Source organism: Mustela nivalis (assembly GCF_964662115.1).
Source record: "Mustela nivalis genome assembly, chromosome: 4".
In the NCBI taxonomy this organism is placed as follows: Eukaryota; Metazoa; Chordata; class Mammalia; order Carnivora; family Mustelidae; genus Mustela; species Mustela nivalis.
Genome location: NC_139023.1, coordinates 63,814,363 through 63,829,897, shown reverse-complemented (window position 1 = coordinate 63,829,897; position 15,535 = coordinate 63,814,363). Strand labels below are relative to the sequence as shown.

The 15,535-nt window shown below is 48.8% G+C and overlaps 1 protein-coding gene across 4 annotated transcripts in view; it reads right to left on the bottom strand.

The window, feature by feature from the left end:
- KIAA0232 overlaps positions 1–15,535 on the bottom strand; it is an 85,745-nt gene that overhangs the window by 7,232 nt on the left and 62,978 nt on the right. For all 4 annotated transcript variants that reach the window (XM_082727490.1, XM_082727489.1, XM_082727492.1 and 1 more), the window contains exons 4-7: positions 14,782–14,848; positions 13,577–13,658; positions 8,177–11,459; positions 1,926–2,034 (exon numbers count right to left, since the gene is read on the bottom strand). In XM_082727490.1, the coding sequence (XP_082583616.1) occupies positions 1,926–2,034; positions 8,177–11,459; positions 13,577–13,658; positions 14,782–14,848 (3,541 nt within the window). The remainder of the gene's footprint in view (positions 1–1,925; positions 2,035–8,176; positions 11,460–13,576; positions 13,659–14,781; positions 14,849–15,535) is intronic.

The following is a 15,535-nucleotide window of genomic DNA, read 5'->3' as shown; positions in this document are numbered from 1 at the left end:
GTGAGGCAAAAGTCATTCCAAAGCCTGGTGGCCATTATCTACCCACTGATAGTCTCTCTGTCACTTCACATCAAAACAAGCGCCGTGCACGAACCATCCCTTAAGGACCCAGGCTAAAGGTCAGGACTGACTCCTAACTAATGACAAGAAACCAGACTAAGGCTGCCAAGACGCCCTTGACACATTAATGAAGCTTGAACTCAGCATCTGAGAGCCATCCTAAACCCCCAGAGGGACTGGTCTTCTGGACCCCCAGCACTGCCTACCGCCACTTCCCCCTGTCCATCTGGCTGCACCACTCTGGGGCACTGGGCCTCCCTTAGCTGCATTCCTGTTAAACTCACCGGTGACTGGACACTCGCCGGGTACATGGAATGGATCTATGTCACAGCCAGATCTGGGCTCCCCTGACCCTGGCGCCTCCCTGGGCACCGAGGGAAGATGGTCTGGATGCGAGCCTAAGCTTGCCAGTTAGTGCAGGATTCTGGACGAACCGTCAGACCGGAGTCTCAGCGCCTCCTTATCTGCAAACTAGTGCTGCCGCCTCCCAAAGCTACAGTGGGGCCTACATCAAAGGAAAGCCTGGGAGCACTGTAAACCAGAGAAGGCAGCCCAGATACTAGCTCAGAAGCAGAATGACCGCTCTCTAATAAATGCAGTTAAATAAAGACGCTAAAAATGAAGACTCCGCCTTGTGCTCTTTCTGACCCAGCAAACCTCTGGGAAGGAGGAAGGCAGGCTCTGGCAAGGGCGTTCAGGGGCTCACAGCACAGAGAGAAGCAAAGAGCACCCCCACCACTGGTGAAGGCCAGGCTGCACAGGGAGGCCAGCGCTGGCGGCCCGAGAGCTGGACCGAGCCAGGCATGGCAGGCAGTGAGCGGCGCCACGGGCTCCATGGTCATTACATGAACCGGGAGACACGACGGACACGTGCACGTGTGAATACTAACCAACGGGGTATTGTGCCACTTCCAGCTCCGACGGCAGAGACTGTCAGATGGCACAGCCCACGCCAACCCGGGGCCGGTGGCATGCCCTCCGTAGCCCTCACTCCCCACCAGGCTGGTAGAGTTTTCATAGTTGCCAGGCATGTCCTCCCAGAAGGCTCCCAGACCCAAATCCCCTTCACCCAATGTGCTCATGCTCTGTCTGCCCCCTGCAGGTCCCCCTCCACCCCCTCCTGCTGCTCATGCCTCAGAGTCACTCCTGAGGCCCTGGAGTCCTCGACTGAGACCTCTCCATGCTGTCCTCCCATACTACCCCTGCGGGGCCTGAGGCAAGGCCTTGACCCAGGCCTCCCAGACAGCCCGTACCAGGGGTCCAGAACCCCAGCTGGTACCAGAGCCATTCTATCCCTTCTCCACTCTGCTGCGAGTACTGTCCTAAAACACACACAGACCTGACAGCCTCCAATCTGCTGTCTTCTCAGTGGCCGTCCCTGCCTGCATACCACACTCCACCCATACCAGCGGTACTCCCGCACCTCCAGCCAGGCTTCTTCCCTGCCTGCCCTTCCGGCCTCAGCTACCACCCAGCTGAGCCCACTTGGGAACACTGGGCCCAGAGACCCTCTTACCCTCCTGCAAGCTGACCCTTTCACAGGGTCTGCCCTCCCCCACCTTCCCCATCTGGGCAGCTTCCTGAAGATCCCCCCACAGGTGATTCCCCCAGGATTCACAGAGATCTTGAACAGGCCTTGGTAAAGGCCAGTCCTGCTTTTATGCATTTCCATCCCTTTCCCCATATTAGGCTAAGAGCTGGCTCCAGTCCTCACTCATCTCTGCGTCCCCGGGGCCTGACAATGCCACCACCCAGAAGCCTCCAGTAAGAGCCTGGCGAACTGCTATTCATAGTGAAAGAATGTATTGTTCTTAATGACGAGAAATCCAAATGATGAACCAATGACCTAACACAGGCCTCCTTACCTTCACACTCTGACGCAGGAAAGAGAGGAGAGTACAAGGCTTTTTCCCACCAGGTTTGCTTTTCTTGACTCCTATTCATTCCTTGAACATCAGTGTTCAATACGGGAAACTGTTTAGGTTAAACAAATATAAAAAAAAGTTTATAAACTTTCAGGATAAAGGAGAAAATTCAAATATTATTAACTAGGAACTATAAATCCAGGATTTTTAAACTGATGAATTTCATTTTTAATATTGTTCTACTCAAGTGAATTTATTTATTTATTTTTAGATGTTACTTTTAAGTAATCTCTATACCCAATGTGGGTTTCAAACTCACAACCCTGTGATCAAGAGTCACATCCTCCACTGACTGAGCCAGCTGGGTGCCCCAACGAAGTAAATTCAAAAGGCCTCAGGGTTGCGGCACCTGGGAGGCTTAGGTCACAATCCCAGAGTCCCAGGATTAAGCCTCCAACACTGGGCTTCCTGCTCAGCAGGGAGTCCGCTTCTCCCTCTGCCCCTACCCCATACTCATGCTCTCTTTTTCTCAAATAAGATCTTAAAAAAAAAAAAAAAAAAGTGTTCATAACATATAAAGGAAGTTTTTTTGAGAATGAAGATCTCTTAAAAAACAGGACAAGGGAAGCCTGGGTGGCTCAGTGGGCTAAAGCCTCTGCCTTCAGCTCAGGTTGTGATCCCAGGGTCCTGGAATTGAACCCTGCATCAGGCTCTCTGCTCAGTGGGGAGCCTACTTCCTCCTCTCTGCCCACCTGTGATCTCTGTCAAATAAATAAATAAAATCTTAAAAAAAAAAAAAAAGTTAAAAAAAAAAAAAAGACATGACAAAACCCTTTCAAGGCAAAATATCCCCAATTAATATCCAAGACAAGGCAGATTTCTAGATTTGGGAAATGCAGAGAAATAAAAGGGTGACCCTAAGTGTCCATTGGTATGAGACGCTCCATGGAAGAGAGAGGACCCTCTTCTTCACACACTCTGCAGGAAGGAGTCAAAGATGACAGCACGGGATGAAAGAAACTGAAGAGGCAGAATTACCAACCTCCATGGCTTTTTAACTCCATTATGTGCTTTGCTGAGAACCAGAGGATGCTGGGACTCAAGCCAAAGAAGGCCTGTGGACCCCGTGTGCACCCCCTGCTTCAGAAGACATTCTCACCATGTGTTCAAGCTTAAAACCTGAGTGCTCTTAGCAAACAATGACTGTCAGTCCTCTTACAGGACTTTGCTTTTCTCTTACATGTGAACTGTCTTACGGGGAAAAGACTTTTTGATTCAATGAGCTTATTATTTAATTAACAGGAGACATCTCAAACCCTCATTTTTTTTCACTTCACATAATTTTGCAGGAAGAAATATTCTTAAGTGAGACACTGAAGGAAAACGGTACCGTGTAACCAGCGTGGCCAGTTAACTTCACTACGTTCTCCCCCAGCTTCCTCCAACAACAGTAGTCAGCACCCCTCTGTTATGTAAGCAGGACAAGACTCAGCTTCATGCAAACAAAGCCACAACAGCCAAGGTCCATGGCTAGTTGAAGGACATTAACTGCATTTAGCATATAATTCACAAAACCCCTAGACCTTTCCAGAAAAGCCTTCTCTCCAAGGTGCACCTCCTCTCACTATCTGGAAGGAGCAAGAGGGCTTCCTGGACAGAAGAGCTGCCCTCCTCCCAAAGGCACCACTGCAGGCAGATGGATTTGGAGGCAGCAAGTTTCTACCTGCAAAAGAAAATGTCCCCAGCAGCTGTGCAACGATTAGTGTTTACTCATGCGACCCTGTCCCAAGACCGTGGGAATTGGGGCAAGGGTAAGAAAGGGAGGGAGAGAGAACTCATCGCAGGGTGTAGGAGACGGGTGGGAGAGCAGGCTGGAGAGGTCAGCATGAACGAGAGGAAGCTAGACAAGAGTAGAGTGGGAGAGGCAGGAAGCCCGTTAGGGCAGAGCCCATGCCTTGATTGTGTCTCCAGCACAGGGCCTGCACAAAGTGGATGCTTGAGTCCGCTCGCCTGAAGGAAAGGCTCTCCCCCGATGCAGGTCCCTGATTATGTGGCCCATGGTCCTCCACCCCCTTTGCCCCCATCCTGTTCAAGTCATGCCGGTTTCTGCTCTAGTTTTAGGAAATTTTCTGCATCCTCCCCTTGAAAGTCAGTTCCCAAGGCAGAGTTCTCTGTCCTGTTCTGTGCTACGCTACACGGAGTACCCCCCTGATGAACATGCATCATCTTAGGACATCGTTGCACAGCAGCAGTGACCATGCTTTGCTTAAATAGCCTCTTCTGGATGCACAGATTCCCGTGTCTGGCTGACAGGGAATGGAGGGAAGAAAACCAGACAAGGCCACAGCCATGGCGGGCTGGGCTCCGCTGTCCCTGTGCCGCTCTCCCTCTCCCCCGACAGCTGCTTGGCTCGCTTTCTCACCTGCCAGCCTGTCTTCAGACGGCACCTTCACCGAGAAGCCAACCCTGAGCTCTGGCTTCTTGCGCCCAGTCCTCTAGGCGCCCCACTGCGCTGCAGCCCTGAGCCAGCTCTCCGCCCTCTCCAGATGCGGGCACACCGGCACAATGCGTGACAGGCCACGGGCTGTCGCTGAATGTGACCCAGTCAGGGCAGTGCTCTATGCTGGTCCCCCACACCCAGGCCAGCACTCAGACAGGGCATGCTCCCCCAAAATACTCAATGATGAATGAAACCATGAAGTAACAGAGAAGACAACAATTTAAGCCAGAAAGCCTGACCAGAAATGTTTTCTAGCAAAGACGGGATACCAGAAAGTCTTTAGAAGCTGGAAGCTGGGTAGGGGGCACCTCTCTGTACTCTTACTAAATCCTCCTGGGTCTGCGAAGACAAAGGTCCCTGCTGTTCCTCTTTGAGTTCTACTCTGGGAAGAGCACAGAGAAGTGCCCCTCACTCACAGTCCACTCCCACACACCTGGGTCACAAAAGGAAAAGCCAGCCCATGTAGATGAAGAGCTGCAGAGGGCCAGAGACCAATGAGAGATGCTGCGTGGCAAAGCAGAGCAAAGAACTTAGGCTCTGTCCCTGACGGTGGGCTCAGGGGCAGGGACTCCACCCCTCTGGGCCTATGTGGCCTTCACAGGAGGAAAGAAACCCATCACAGAAGGTCACTGTGGGCATTCAGCGGGATAATAGTGCCAGGGCAGAGTGGGCACACCACTTGGCACGGGGGGGCCAGGTGCCATACCCCAAGGATGGGCCCCCCACCCCTCCACTCATCAGAGCCTTCTGATGCCACTGCAAACTGTGAGCAAAACAGCCTTCTCCCCGGGACTGGACTGCAAACTCCGGAAGGCAGCCCAAGCTTTCTGCTGCTCTTCTGTGCTCCTGGACACACGTGCCGCTACAGTGGCAACAGGTCAGTGACGAGGAGAACCCTTACACCACAAACTTACGCACAGACAGACACAGGAGGCACACTGTGCTGCTCCTCACCTCCCATTTTGTATTTCAGAAGCCAAGAACTGACCACTGGCAGATGCCCCCTCGTCTTTGCTGATGCTGGCCCCTCTGCCTCGAGTGCCCTGCCGCCTCCTCACCCTCCTGCCCCGGGATGCTCGGATGTGTGCAACCCCAGGTGTGAGCCACCCCAGGTGTGTGCCACAAGCGTCCCTCCACGCTTGCGCTCACACTCATGCTCACTGCTAAGACGGCTTCCTTGGGCTCCCGAGGCCGCCTGCGGTCACCTCCACCATGCCACCTCCCCTGCTCCCTCCAACTATATCTGCCCGGATGCCCTGAAATGTAAGGAAATGGCTCGATAAACCCTAGTACATCTGTCCACACAGTGGAACAGGACACAGAAAATCAAAAAGGCTGATTATAATAAAATGCCAATTCTCCAAGAAGAGAAACAGAAGAGGAAACATATATGGATGTATCTTTGCCTCTACACACATAAACAGCCTTGGAAAGCCGTGCTGGGACGCAAGCTTGCAGCTGCCACAGGAACACCCTGTTTGCGGTACACACACCCTCCCGTAACATCTGCATTAGAACCAGGTGAATAAATGACCTACTTCAGTTGAAGTAAATGACTACTTCCAAAGCAGTCTTTGTAACTAGACTGACTTCTTCCAGTGTAAGGACGGGGACCCGTTTGTACATGACACCTACTCTAGTGATGAGCATGTAACGAGTAATCAGAAAATGTTTGTTGTACCGACTGAACTAAGTTTCTGAAAAGAATCCATGCTTCTGGACACCAATTCTATTAAAATTCCTACATTCTAACTTTTCTCTTTTCAGGTAAACCCCCACACCTAACAGGGCTTGGGAACTCACAACCCTGCAATCAAGGGTCAAGGCTCTGCCAACTGCACCCGCCAGGCGCCCCTAGAGTTCCTACATTTTGGTCCACTTGCTCTGAGCCAGGTGGCCTTGCACTAGTGACCTTTACCACAGGGCTCCCAGACCGCCCTCTCTCAGAAAAAGGGGGAAGATGACTCTGGTTGGAGCTTGCCTGGACTGCCCAGGCGGTGTAAGAGTGGCAAGGCAGACACCATCGTCACTCTGGTCCCTGCCCAGCCCCCACGCTGTCCTTTGGCTCAGGCTCTCAGCCTTCCCGTCCCTCAGGACGTGAGCTCCACCCAGCTCTACACTGGAGCACCCATACCCAGAGCCTGGGGCTGGGAGCAGGCCGCTGGCTGACAAGCCCACAACGTCCCTGCGCCCCGTCCCTGCGTCCCGTTCTAGCCTAGCCGTGAGACCTTCCAAGACAACCTGGAATTCTGATAACACATAAATCCATCAACACACTAGAAAGTGAAGGAATATGGACTGGTTGATGTAGAATCTCACTTCTTCCCTCTTCTTCCTTCTTTCCAATCTGGAACCAGGTGAAATACAAAGGTACACAAAGGAATATTTAAGGGTACAAAGCAGGGACAACAAACAAACAGATGAAGGCTGACAACACGATTGTTTCCCATTTCTGGTAGCTCAGCTTCAGTGTTTCATTGGGACCCAGTGCATGACGCTCCCCTCCGAAGGCTCTCTGGGCAGGTTCCTTGGAGCAGCGACCCTTGAGTTGTCTGTGGGGCTTCCTCCCACCACATGCACTCAGGACCCCCCAAGCGACGAAGGCACAGTCTGTTTCCATTAAGAGCTTATAACCCAAAGAGAGAAAGTACATGATGACTCATGAAACAGGCACTGCAACAGGAAAAGAGGCACAGTGCATGAAAAGAGAAGGGAGGCGTTAGTTCTGATGTGGGAGGGGGGCGGGGAAGGGGAGAGAGGAGGCATTAGGATGCGGGTCAAAAGTGGGGGCGGACTGAAGAGAGCCTCGCTGTCTGGGGAGCAGTTAGCAGCAGCAGAGGTGGGGGGAACGAGTACCAGGGTGGAGAGGAGAGAGGACATTCAGCTGCTCTCAGGCCATAGGCAGCATGTCTTCCAAGCACCTCCAACTGTCTTTTCACTAAGCTGCTCCTGGACAGAGGCCAGGCACTGCTGATCAAGTATGGGCTGAGAAATGGGCAGATCGCTGGGCTTTTCTGTGAAACAGGTTGTTAGCACCTTCAGTGGTAGTTCCAGCACACTCAATTTAACCTCAAACCACATCTCAGAAGTCGTCAGAGGGTATAATGACTCCCATTCACAAAACTACCACTATTAGCCTCATTTTAACGTGCGAGTTGCAGCACTTTAGGATGGTGCCCTTGGTACACAGTGGGTCTCAGCTCTGTAGGTCCCATAGCGGCTCCTCTGATACACAGGGACTGGGGGTTTTTACACATACCACCATCTGTTTCAGGGAACTCCACACAGATGTAACTTATTTTGCGAGTAAAACCTAAGTCCTAAACCAATCTGTGTTTCGGGGACTGTGAGATGGGTTGCTACCTCAAAGAGGCCCTCTGTCTCTGCTTCCGAAAAGCACGGGGCCTTCCTCAGGGTGAACAGCCACTTTGTGATCCATCCGCTTCGAAGGCCGGAATGCCAGGGTACTCGGTTTGAAGCACAGTACGTGCGTATTAAGACAGACTCTTACTATCTTATAATTTTAAAATGTCTTTTCTCTGCACAAGAGGTCTATGGTCTAGTTCCAATTTATAAATATCAAACCCATTTTAAGTCCTGATATAAAAACATAAGCATTTAAGTTTTAAGACACTGAAGTTAATTTCCCAATAATTTCACCCTATCTTCCACTGCTTGATCTGGCTGCTCCTGCATTTGAGGCCAGTTAACAACTTCTATCAAGCACCAACACACACAGACAACCACCTACCTCTTCCAGCTGTCCCGAAGAAACCGGATTATCTTCGTAAGCAGGAAACTGACAACCTGCTTTGCAACTGCAAAAATTATTAATTTCTTCCTCACATTGTGCCATTATTTTACAATTAGCTTCTGAACTTTCTAAAGCAATTTCCAGAGATTCATTCATGCTACATTCCAAACATTGATCCTGCTTCCCCACTGGCAGAATCCCAGCTGATTCCTCCTGAGAATCCAGTGATGTCTGAGCACTCTTTTCCATGCCAGATTTTTTTAACCTGGGGAGGAATTTTCCAGACTCCAGCTCTGATTTTCCATAGTAATGGCCTTCTTTCTCGGCATCTTCTTCCAGTGGTTGGAGATCTGCCTGTGGGTCTTCAAATGTATCAACCTGAGAAGGAATGGGAATATTTGCTTCATCTTTCTCAGATTCAAATTCTGACTCACTTCCTCCTCCCGGGGACAGCTCGGATGCAGAAATAGGGCGGAAGTGAGTCCGAGGAGAGATCCGAATCGCCCGGTACTGTGTTCTGTCGACGCCACAGATTCTGGGGTGAAAAACTTCGCTGTCTGAATCAGAGCAGAGGATTGACTTCGGTTTGAAACTAGGGCTGAAAGAGGCAATCCCCTCGGGTTCAAATGAACACTCCACATGAAGAACTTGCGAGAATGGATTGCTTAAGTCAAAGGACGAGAAGGAATATTCCAGCCCAGGATCCTCAACCTGAAAGTTACCACAAGCTCCTAGTAAGTCTTCATGGAAGATAAAAGAAAATCCCTTATTTAATCCATTTTCCCCACTCCTCGGCTGATCACTCTGTTCGAATGACACGAAGGGCTTCCACAGCTGCCTGTGACCGGGAGCGAAGCTGTTTCCTGGGGTCATGAAGACGTCCGTACCAGCTATGGTCACGACATCGGAAGCCGCACACTGTAACAGGCTTCCCTTGGTGTGACTGGGCGGCACGACCGCCCACTCCCCGTCGCTGCTGAAGGTCTTGAGCTCTCCGTAAACTCCACCGAGAATGAACGTGTTCTCTTTGTCTGGGGCCACATCCCAGGGTTTAGAGGGTGTAGTGTAGTCGCCCCCGTCCACCTTCGAGAGCGCCCCGGAAACGAACGCTCTCTTCTCCAGACTCTCCTTCTGTCCCTCCCACAGACGATACTCGGACCTCTGCACGGCCTTGTGGGGCTCCCGCAGGCTCTCGGCTTCAGCCTCGGCATCCAGGCAGCAGCAGTAGTTACCGACGTCTGCTGGGAACAACTCCTCGTCAACTCTATCTATGTCCACCGGCGCGGCAGATCCCCCGTCTGCCATCTTTGTCCAAATGTCTTTAATAACCCCTGAGCTGTAGCCGCCGCCACGTGGACCACTCTCGCCACCCCCTCGGGCAGTTTCCACGGTTTTGTGTTCTGTCTTTTGTTCGAGCTGAATACCACAGACAGATTCTAGTTTCGATTTTTTTTTGAAAACTAAGGTAGGAATTTCTCCTAACGTTCTACTGTTTTGCTGGCAAGTTTCATCTTGCAAAAAATCTAGAAGTTCTTCATCTACATAATTTGACGAGACTCTAGGAACTACATAATTAATATCTTCTGCATTAAACTGAGTGGACTCTTCAAACTGAATATTTAATGTCTCGTTGTCTGAACGTGTTTCTTCTGAATGGGACCATGGGCTACAAGTTCTTGTTGAAAGATTAGAACAGTGTTCATTTTCTTCAAAGGCACTATTTTTGGTCCATATTAGCAATCTAGACTGGGTTTTCCCAAGCATATTAGCACTAGAATCCGTATTTTCATTTCCCAAGTTGAGAGTTTCAAACGAAAATGGTAGAACAGAATTACTGCATTGCACTTCAAACACTGAAAAACATGAGTTTATGCCAGATCCTTCATTAATATCTGAAAAGAGCTCCTGATTGCCAGCAAGCAAATGTGGACTGAGTGCTGTGCTGTCCAAGATCGGAGAGAGTCTAACTGGAGAGTCTCCGCCGAAACTCTCTCCGTCGGCATCGCCCGAGCTGGATGAACAGCACTCCCAAAACTGAGCCAGGTTGCCCAGGTCTTGCAGAAAGAACCCCTCGGCACCCACAGTGCTGGTGGAATCTGTCCATATTGCACGTTCCCCTTGCAACTCCATTCCATCTAACACTATGCAACATTCTGCCTCAAAATCCGTTTTCTCTTTGCTTTTTTGTCGAATCATATTCAAAATCCGACTTTCTCCTTGCATTGTTTCTGAGGCACCAGGATCCAACATGGATTGATCAATATCCACTTCATAGAAGTGTGTTAATTCTGATAGATGAATATCATCCAGATACTTGTTGTCCTCTGGGAGAGAACAGAACGAGGTCCCAGTGAGGTCAATATCCTCATTGATAACCGCAGGCATTTCTACAAAATGACCATCAATGAAAGTACCTGCTGCGAGGTATGTTTTATGAATATTATTGTTGCTGATACAAAGACCGTGCACAGATTCTGACAACTCTTCCACCGCCTCTGACGTCAGATCACTCGTATCCTGTCGGTTTCGGTACGTGGTCTCCAGTTTACTTTTTCTGCTCAAAGGAACGAAATACTCAGCAATCGGTTCAGTGTACCACAGTGGTTCCTCTTTATATTCTCTGTCGTTTCTGCTCTCCAGGGACAGATCTCTTCCCTCCGCGCTGCCAGCGTCTCTTCTCCCCAGGTCCTTTAAGGGCCTCTTCCCGCGCCGGCACAGCGGCTTGATGGGGGCCCCCCCACCACCGCTCCCCACCGCATGCACTCCCCTTTCAGCCTTGTCGCCAGTCTTCAGCGAGAGCCTGCTTGGCCCGTTCCGCCCTTTCTTGTTGCGAATCTCTCGGGTCTTGTGTCTGACTTTCACACACTTCACGGATGCTTTTAGTTCTCCCTGATGACCACTTGAACTTGAACCTGCTTCACTCGAGCCAGAAGACCAAGAGCGAGGGCGAATCTTTCCTTCAGGTTTATGTCGGATCTGCTTTTTGTACAAAGCAGGCTTTTCTTCCATTGTGCCATTACTGAATTTGTTCTCCTTCTCACTTTTACTTCTGCTCTGAATTTTCGTGTGTACAGTGCTGGGCGCTTCGTTGCTTCTTTCCTTGCTGACTTCACCTTCACTGTTGCAGTCCTTGGGGGAGGATGTGTCTGTGCTAGCTGCTGGGGCTGTGGATGATGAAGAAGGGCTAGAGTAAGAACAGACTTTAGACTTGTTCCACACAGTCATGATTTCCTGCAGGCAAACTGGTTTCTCAGACAGTGGTGGAAATGCTTCATAGTACCTGAAAAACAGAGGACAGAGTTCAAAAGCAGGCATTTAGATGTATAAGATAGAGCAAAACAACATTCCCTCCCAGGTGGGGCGACGGGTATTTCACTTTAACGGTCAACATTTACGTCATCCACAGACTAAAACTTAAAAAAAAAAAAAAAAAAAAGAATAATACAGTAAAATATACTTTATGTTTAGTCCCGTGTATCAAGCACCTTTATGTTCAGCACTGAGGTTGGCACTAATTTAGAAATACTTAGAAAATAGGGAAGAGGACAGTTCTTATCTTTAAAGTTGTCATTTTAATTAAGGAGTCACGAAGGACAAATGCAATATGGTGGAAAGAATGTCACCTCGAGAAGAAATGCCTGCACTTGCATCTCAGTTCACGTCAGTTACTAAACATGTGACTTTCAGCTCATTAACTGATGTGTCAGTCCACATTCTCAGCTGCACACTGGTGAGGACAGGACTTATCTCCTGAGGCCACGGGGAGCAGGGGAAACAGAAGACACTGAGAGCCAAGAGCAGGTGCTCTGAAGCCGTGCTCCCCAACTGTGAACCCTGACTCCACCCTGACCAGCTGTGTGACCTCAGGCCCATGACATAACCTCTCTGTGGCCTGTGATGTACAGAGAATACTACTAGCTGCCTCACAGAGTTGGGAGGAGTGAAGGAATTAATGTACAAGAGGAGCTGGAATACTACGTGGTTGTTGGTCCCCCACGTGTTCTCATGAGGCCCTCGGAAAACAGGAGGGATTATTCAGGGCGTTCAAGTGGTCAAAAAAGAGGATGCTGGTGCAGCTGAGAACCCTGAGCACAAGTGGCCCACAGCACAGCCTGGACACTCCAGAAATGTAGCTTAGGGCCACTACTCGTGAGGCATGGGCGCCCGTGTGTGGACACAAGGTCCAAGGAGACCAGTGACTGCAGGAAAAGCCGGGGAGGCTGCTTTTAGAGGACTGAAAACGAGAGCTTGTTTCCAATCTGCCAAGAAGCTGGTAGCCATCGCAGATTTCAGAGCAAGACAGACTGCCAAAGCAAGAACCTGGAGTCAGGTTGCCTACCAAGGGGACTGTCATCTGGAGGCAACAGTCAAGGTCATACACCAAGTGATAAAGGGCCATGTTTTTAAAGGGCCTATACTTGATATTCCTTTTCAGCCTCTACCAGAGCTAACAGACCTACCTGTGAGCCTCACATGGCATTCTTAATGTCCTAGAAGTCACATTAAAAGTGTAAGAAAAAAAGGTGAAACTGAATTCAATTATGTATTTTACTTAACCAAATACATCCATAACATTATTTCAGCATGTAATTGATATTTTAAAGTATTTTTTTAAATATTAACATATAATGTACTATTAGCCCTGGGGTTACATATCTGTGAATCATCAGGCTTACATACTTCACAGCACTCATCACAGGATATTTAAAAATATTAATGCAGTATTTTACATTCTTTTTTTTTTTTTAACCAAGTCTGTGAAATAGATGAGAATCTTACACCTAAAGCACATCTCAATTTATAGTAGCCACATATCAAGTGCTACATAGCCACACGCAGCTTACGGAGACTACGTGGGACAGCACAGGTCCCTACCAGCCAGGAAAAGCTATGTTCACCTTAAGTTTGAGAAGTTCAGAAGATTCAATAAAACGTATAAGAAGGAAGTTCTGCTTATAGTGCAGCCAATTTTACTAACTATTTACCAAAAAAACAGCAAAGAGCGTCTTCAGGAAACAAGCTTGACAAGGTCAATGACTTGCCCACATTCCTCTGTAATCAGCTGGAGCAATGTGGTCTCCTTGTATGTAAAACAAGGATGCCCGTATTTTCTCACCGCCGCCTCCAGGCACTGGAGTGACAGCATGCGAGTGGACTGTAAATAACCTTGCTTGTTCCATTCATTCATCTCACAAGTACTGATTCTGTACTAAGCACAGGACCATTTTATTCACATCTGAATTCTGTGTCAAGCACATAGTAAATGCTCAATGAGCGTTTCCTGAATTATCAAATACAGAACCAAATATAAGACAATGAAGAAAAACTAAACCACGCAGCAGTTATAGTCTGATTTTAACAAATGCATACTTTATTACTGAATACAATCTTACATACATTTCCACTTGATCCTTTGCTGTAGGGGATAATTCTGCCTCTGGAGAGGGAGACCCCTCTAACTTTTTGTGAATCTTCTCTTCTGTTACGAAACAAAAATTCAGAAAGATATGTCTTATATCTAGTTAATAAATGCTCCTTTTTTTTCTTTTTTTAAAGTTTCTCAAGTAACTTTAATCAGAACTTATATAGATTTTATGGCTGAAAAAGAACTCTATACCCATCTGTCTTTCTAATAAAAATCCATTTCTTCATAGCCCCAGATGGAATTCTCCAGCTTAACCACACTAACGGTGGGCTGCGAGGCGACAGCTGTCTGTCTCATCTCTGACTGAGTGCTCCAGAGGCACCAGATTAAAGACTGAAATCCTCTATTAATTTTGCCAGACGGAGAGAACATCTGTTGAGATCCTCGCAAAATTCTGCACCCATGGATTCTGTATGGACTCATGTTGGACTGACACTACTCTGTAAAGAAAGCCCATTATAATCAGCTCTCTGTTCCAACATCTAGGTAAGCAAGGGCTGTGGAGTCAACTAAAACAAAGGGCCGAGCTCTCAGCTCAGCCCTTGGGAAGCCCTTCAGTTACAAACAAACTCTTCAGCAAGGCTCAAGGCTTGGCAGGCAGCAAAAATGGCCATGAAGAGGACAATGAAACCAAGACCCTTGACCTCAATATGCAGCTCTCATTCCAAGCACTTGCAGAAAAGTATCCACAAAAAGCTATGAGGCTTCATGTGTCAAAATGACTTTTATGAGCTTCAAGGCTGCCTTTCCAAAAAACCCGATTGAAGGCAGAAGTTCCTTTCAAACCTGAAATAGAGACGACACCTCTGGAGGCCTTGATGTCAACAGGCAGATGCCAACAGGGAGGCCAGGGTGGGAAAGAGAAAATATTGACCCTGATCCCCATGCTTCCATGTGAAGGGGAAACAAAACGTGCCTCCCAGCCCCTGCCCCCAACAAGAACACCTGTGAATTAATATACTCCTTTGAGAGTGGGGATCTATCCACAAGTGACTGCTAAGGGTGACCTGGAAGCCCTAACAGCTGAAGGCACAGCGTGACGCTGGCAAGGCGACACACTGAACACGAAGACGTACTTCCTTCTGTCTGTCTCTGGCCGACTCTAGCGCCTCTGGAATCACACCCCTCGGGGCCCACAGCCCACTGCGTGCAGATGGGCTCTGGAGGCTGCACTCACCTTGCTTGCTCTGAAGGTCCTTCAGTCTGGAGCAGAGCTCCTCCACTAAAGTCTCAATGCCAGAGCTCTGCATGACAACAAAAATACATGTTACTTCATTGCCAGGCCCTTGGACATGCTTATTTTTATACAAAGGTTTGACCAATCTCCCATGTTCTAAATGAAATATGTTAGTAATATTTAAACCCCACGAGAGGGTTGCCTGGGTGGCTCAGTTGTCAAGTATCTGCTTCAGCTCAGGTCATGATCCCAGGGTCCTGGGATCGGGCCCCACATTGGGGTTCCTGCTTGGAGAGCCTGCTTCTCCCTCTCCCACTGCCTGCTTCTCCCCCCTGCTGTGCTCTCTCTCTGTCAAATAAATAAAATCTTTAAAATAAATAAACTACATAAGAGCTGAAACACTCCAGGTTTGCTGCTCTGATTGAGCATACATATTTTATTAACCGAGTACAGTCAATGGCTTACTGATACAATGTGCAAACATTAATATGGCTCCCAGGACGGCCGGTCTTCCTGGGGGGTTAGCATCTCACTGGCCATGCAGCCAACATACCCTCGTACCCATCACATGGCTAGAAATCAGTCACCAGCCAGAACAATACTCGGTACCTATGTGAGCAAGGTCCTATACCAGATTCAACACACAGGAGGAAAAAAATCACAGAAATCTCATGTGGTTCCTCTAGGAGCTTACAGTCTAGAGAAAAGAAGGCCAGTGTTTAATTTTTTGAAGTGAACACTGGTGACAGCAACA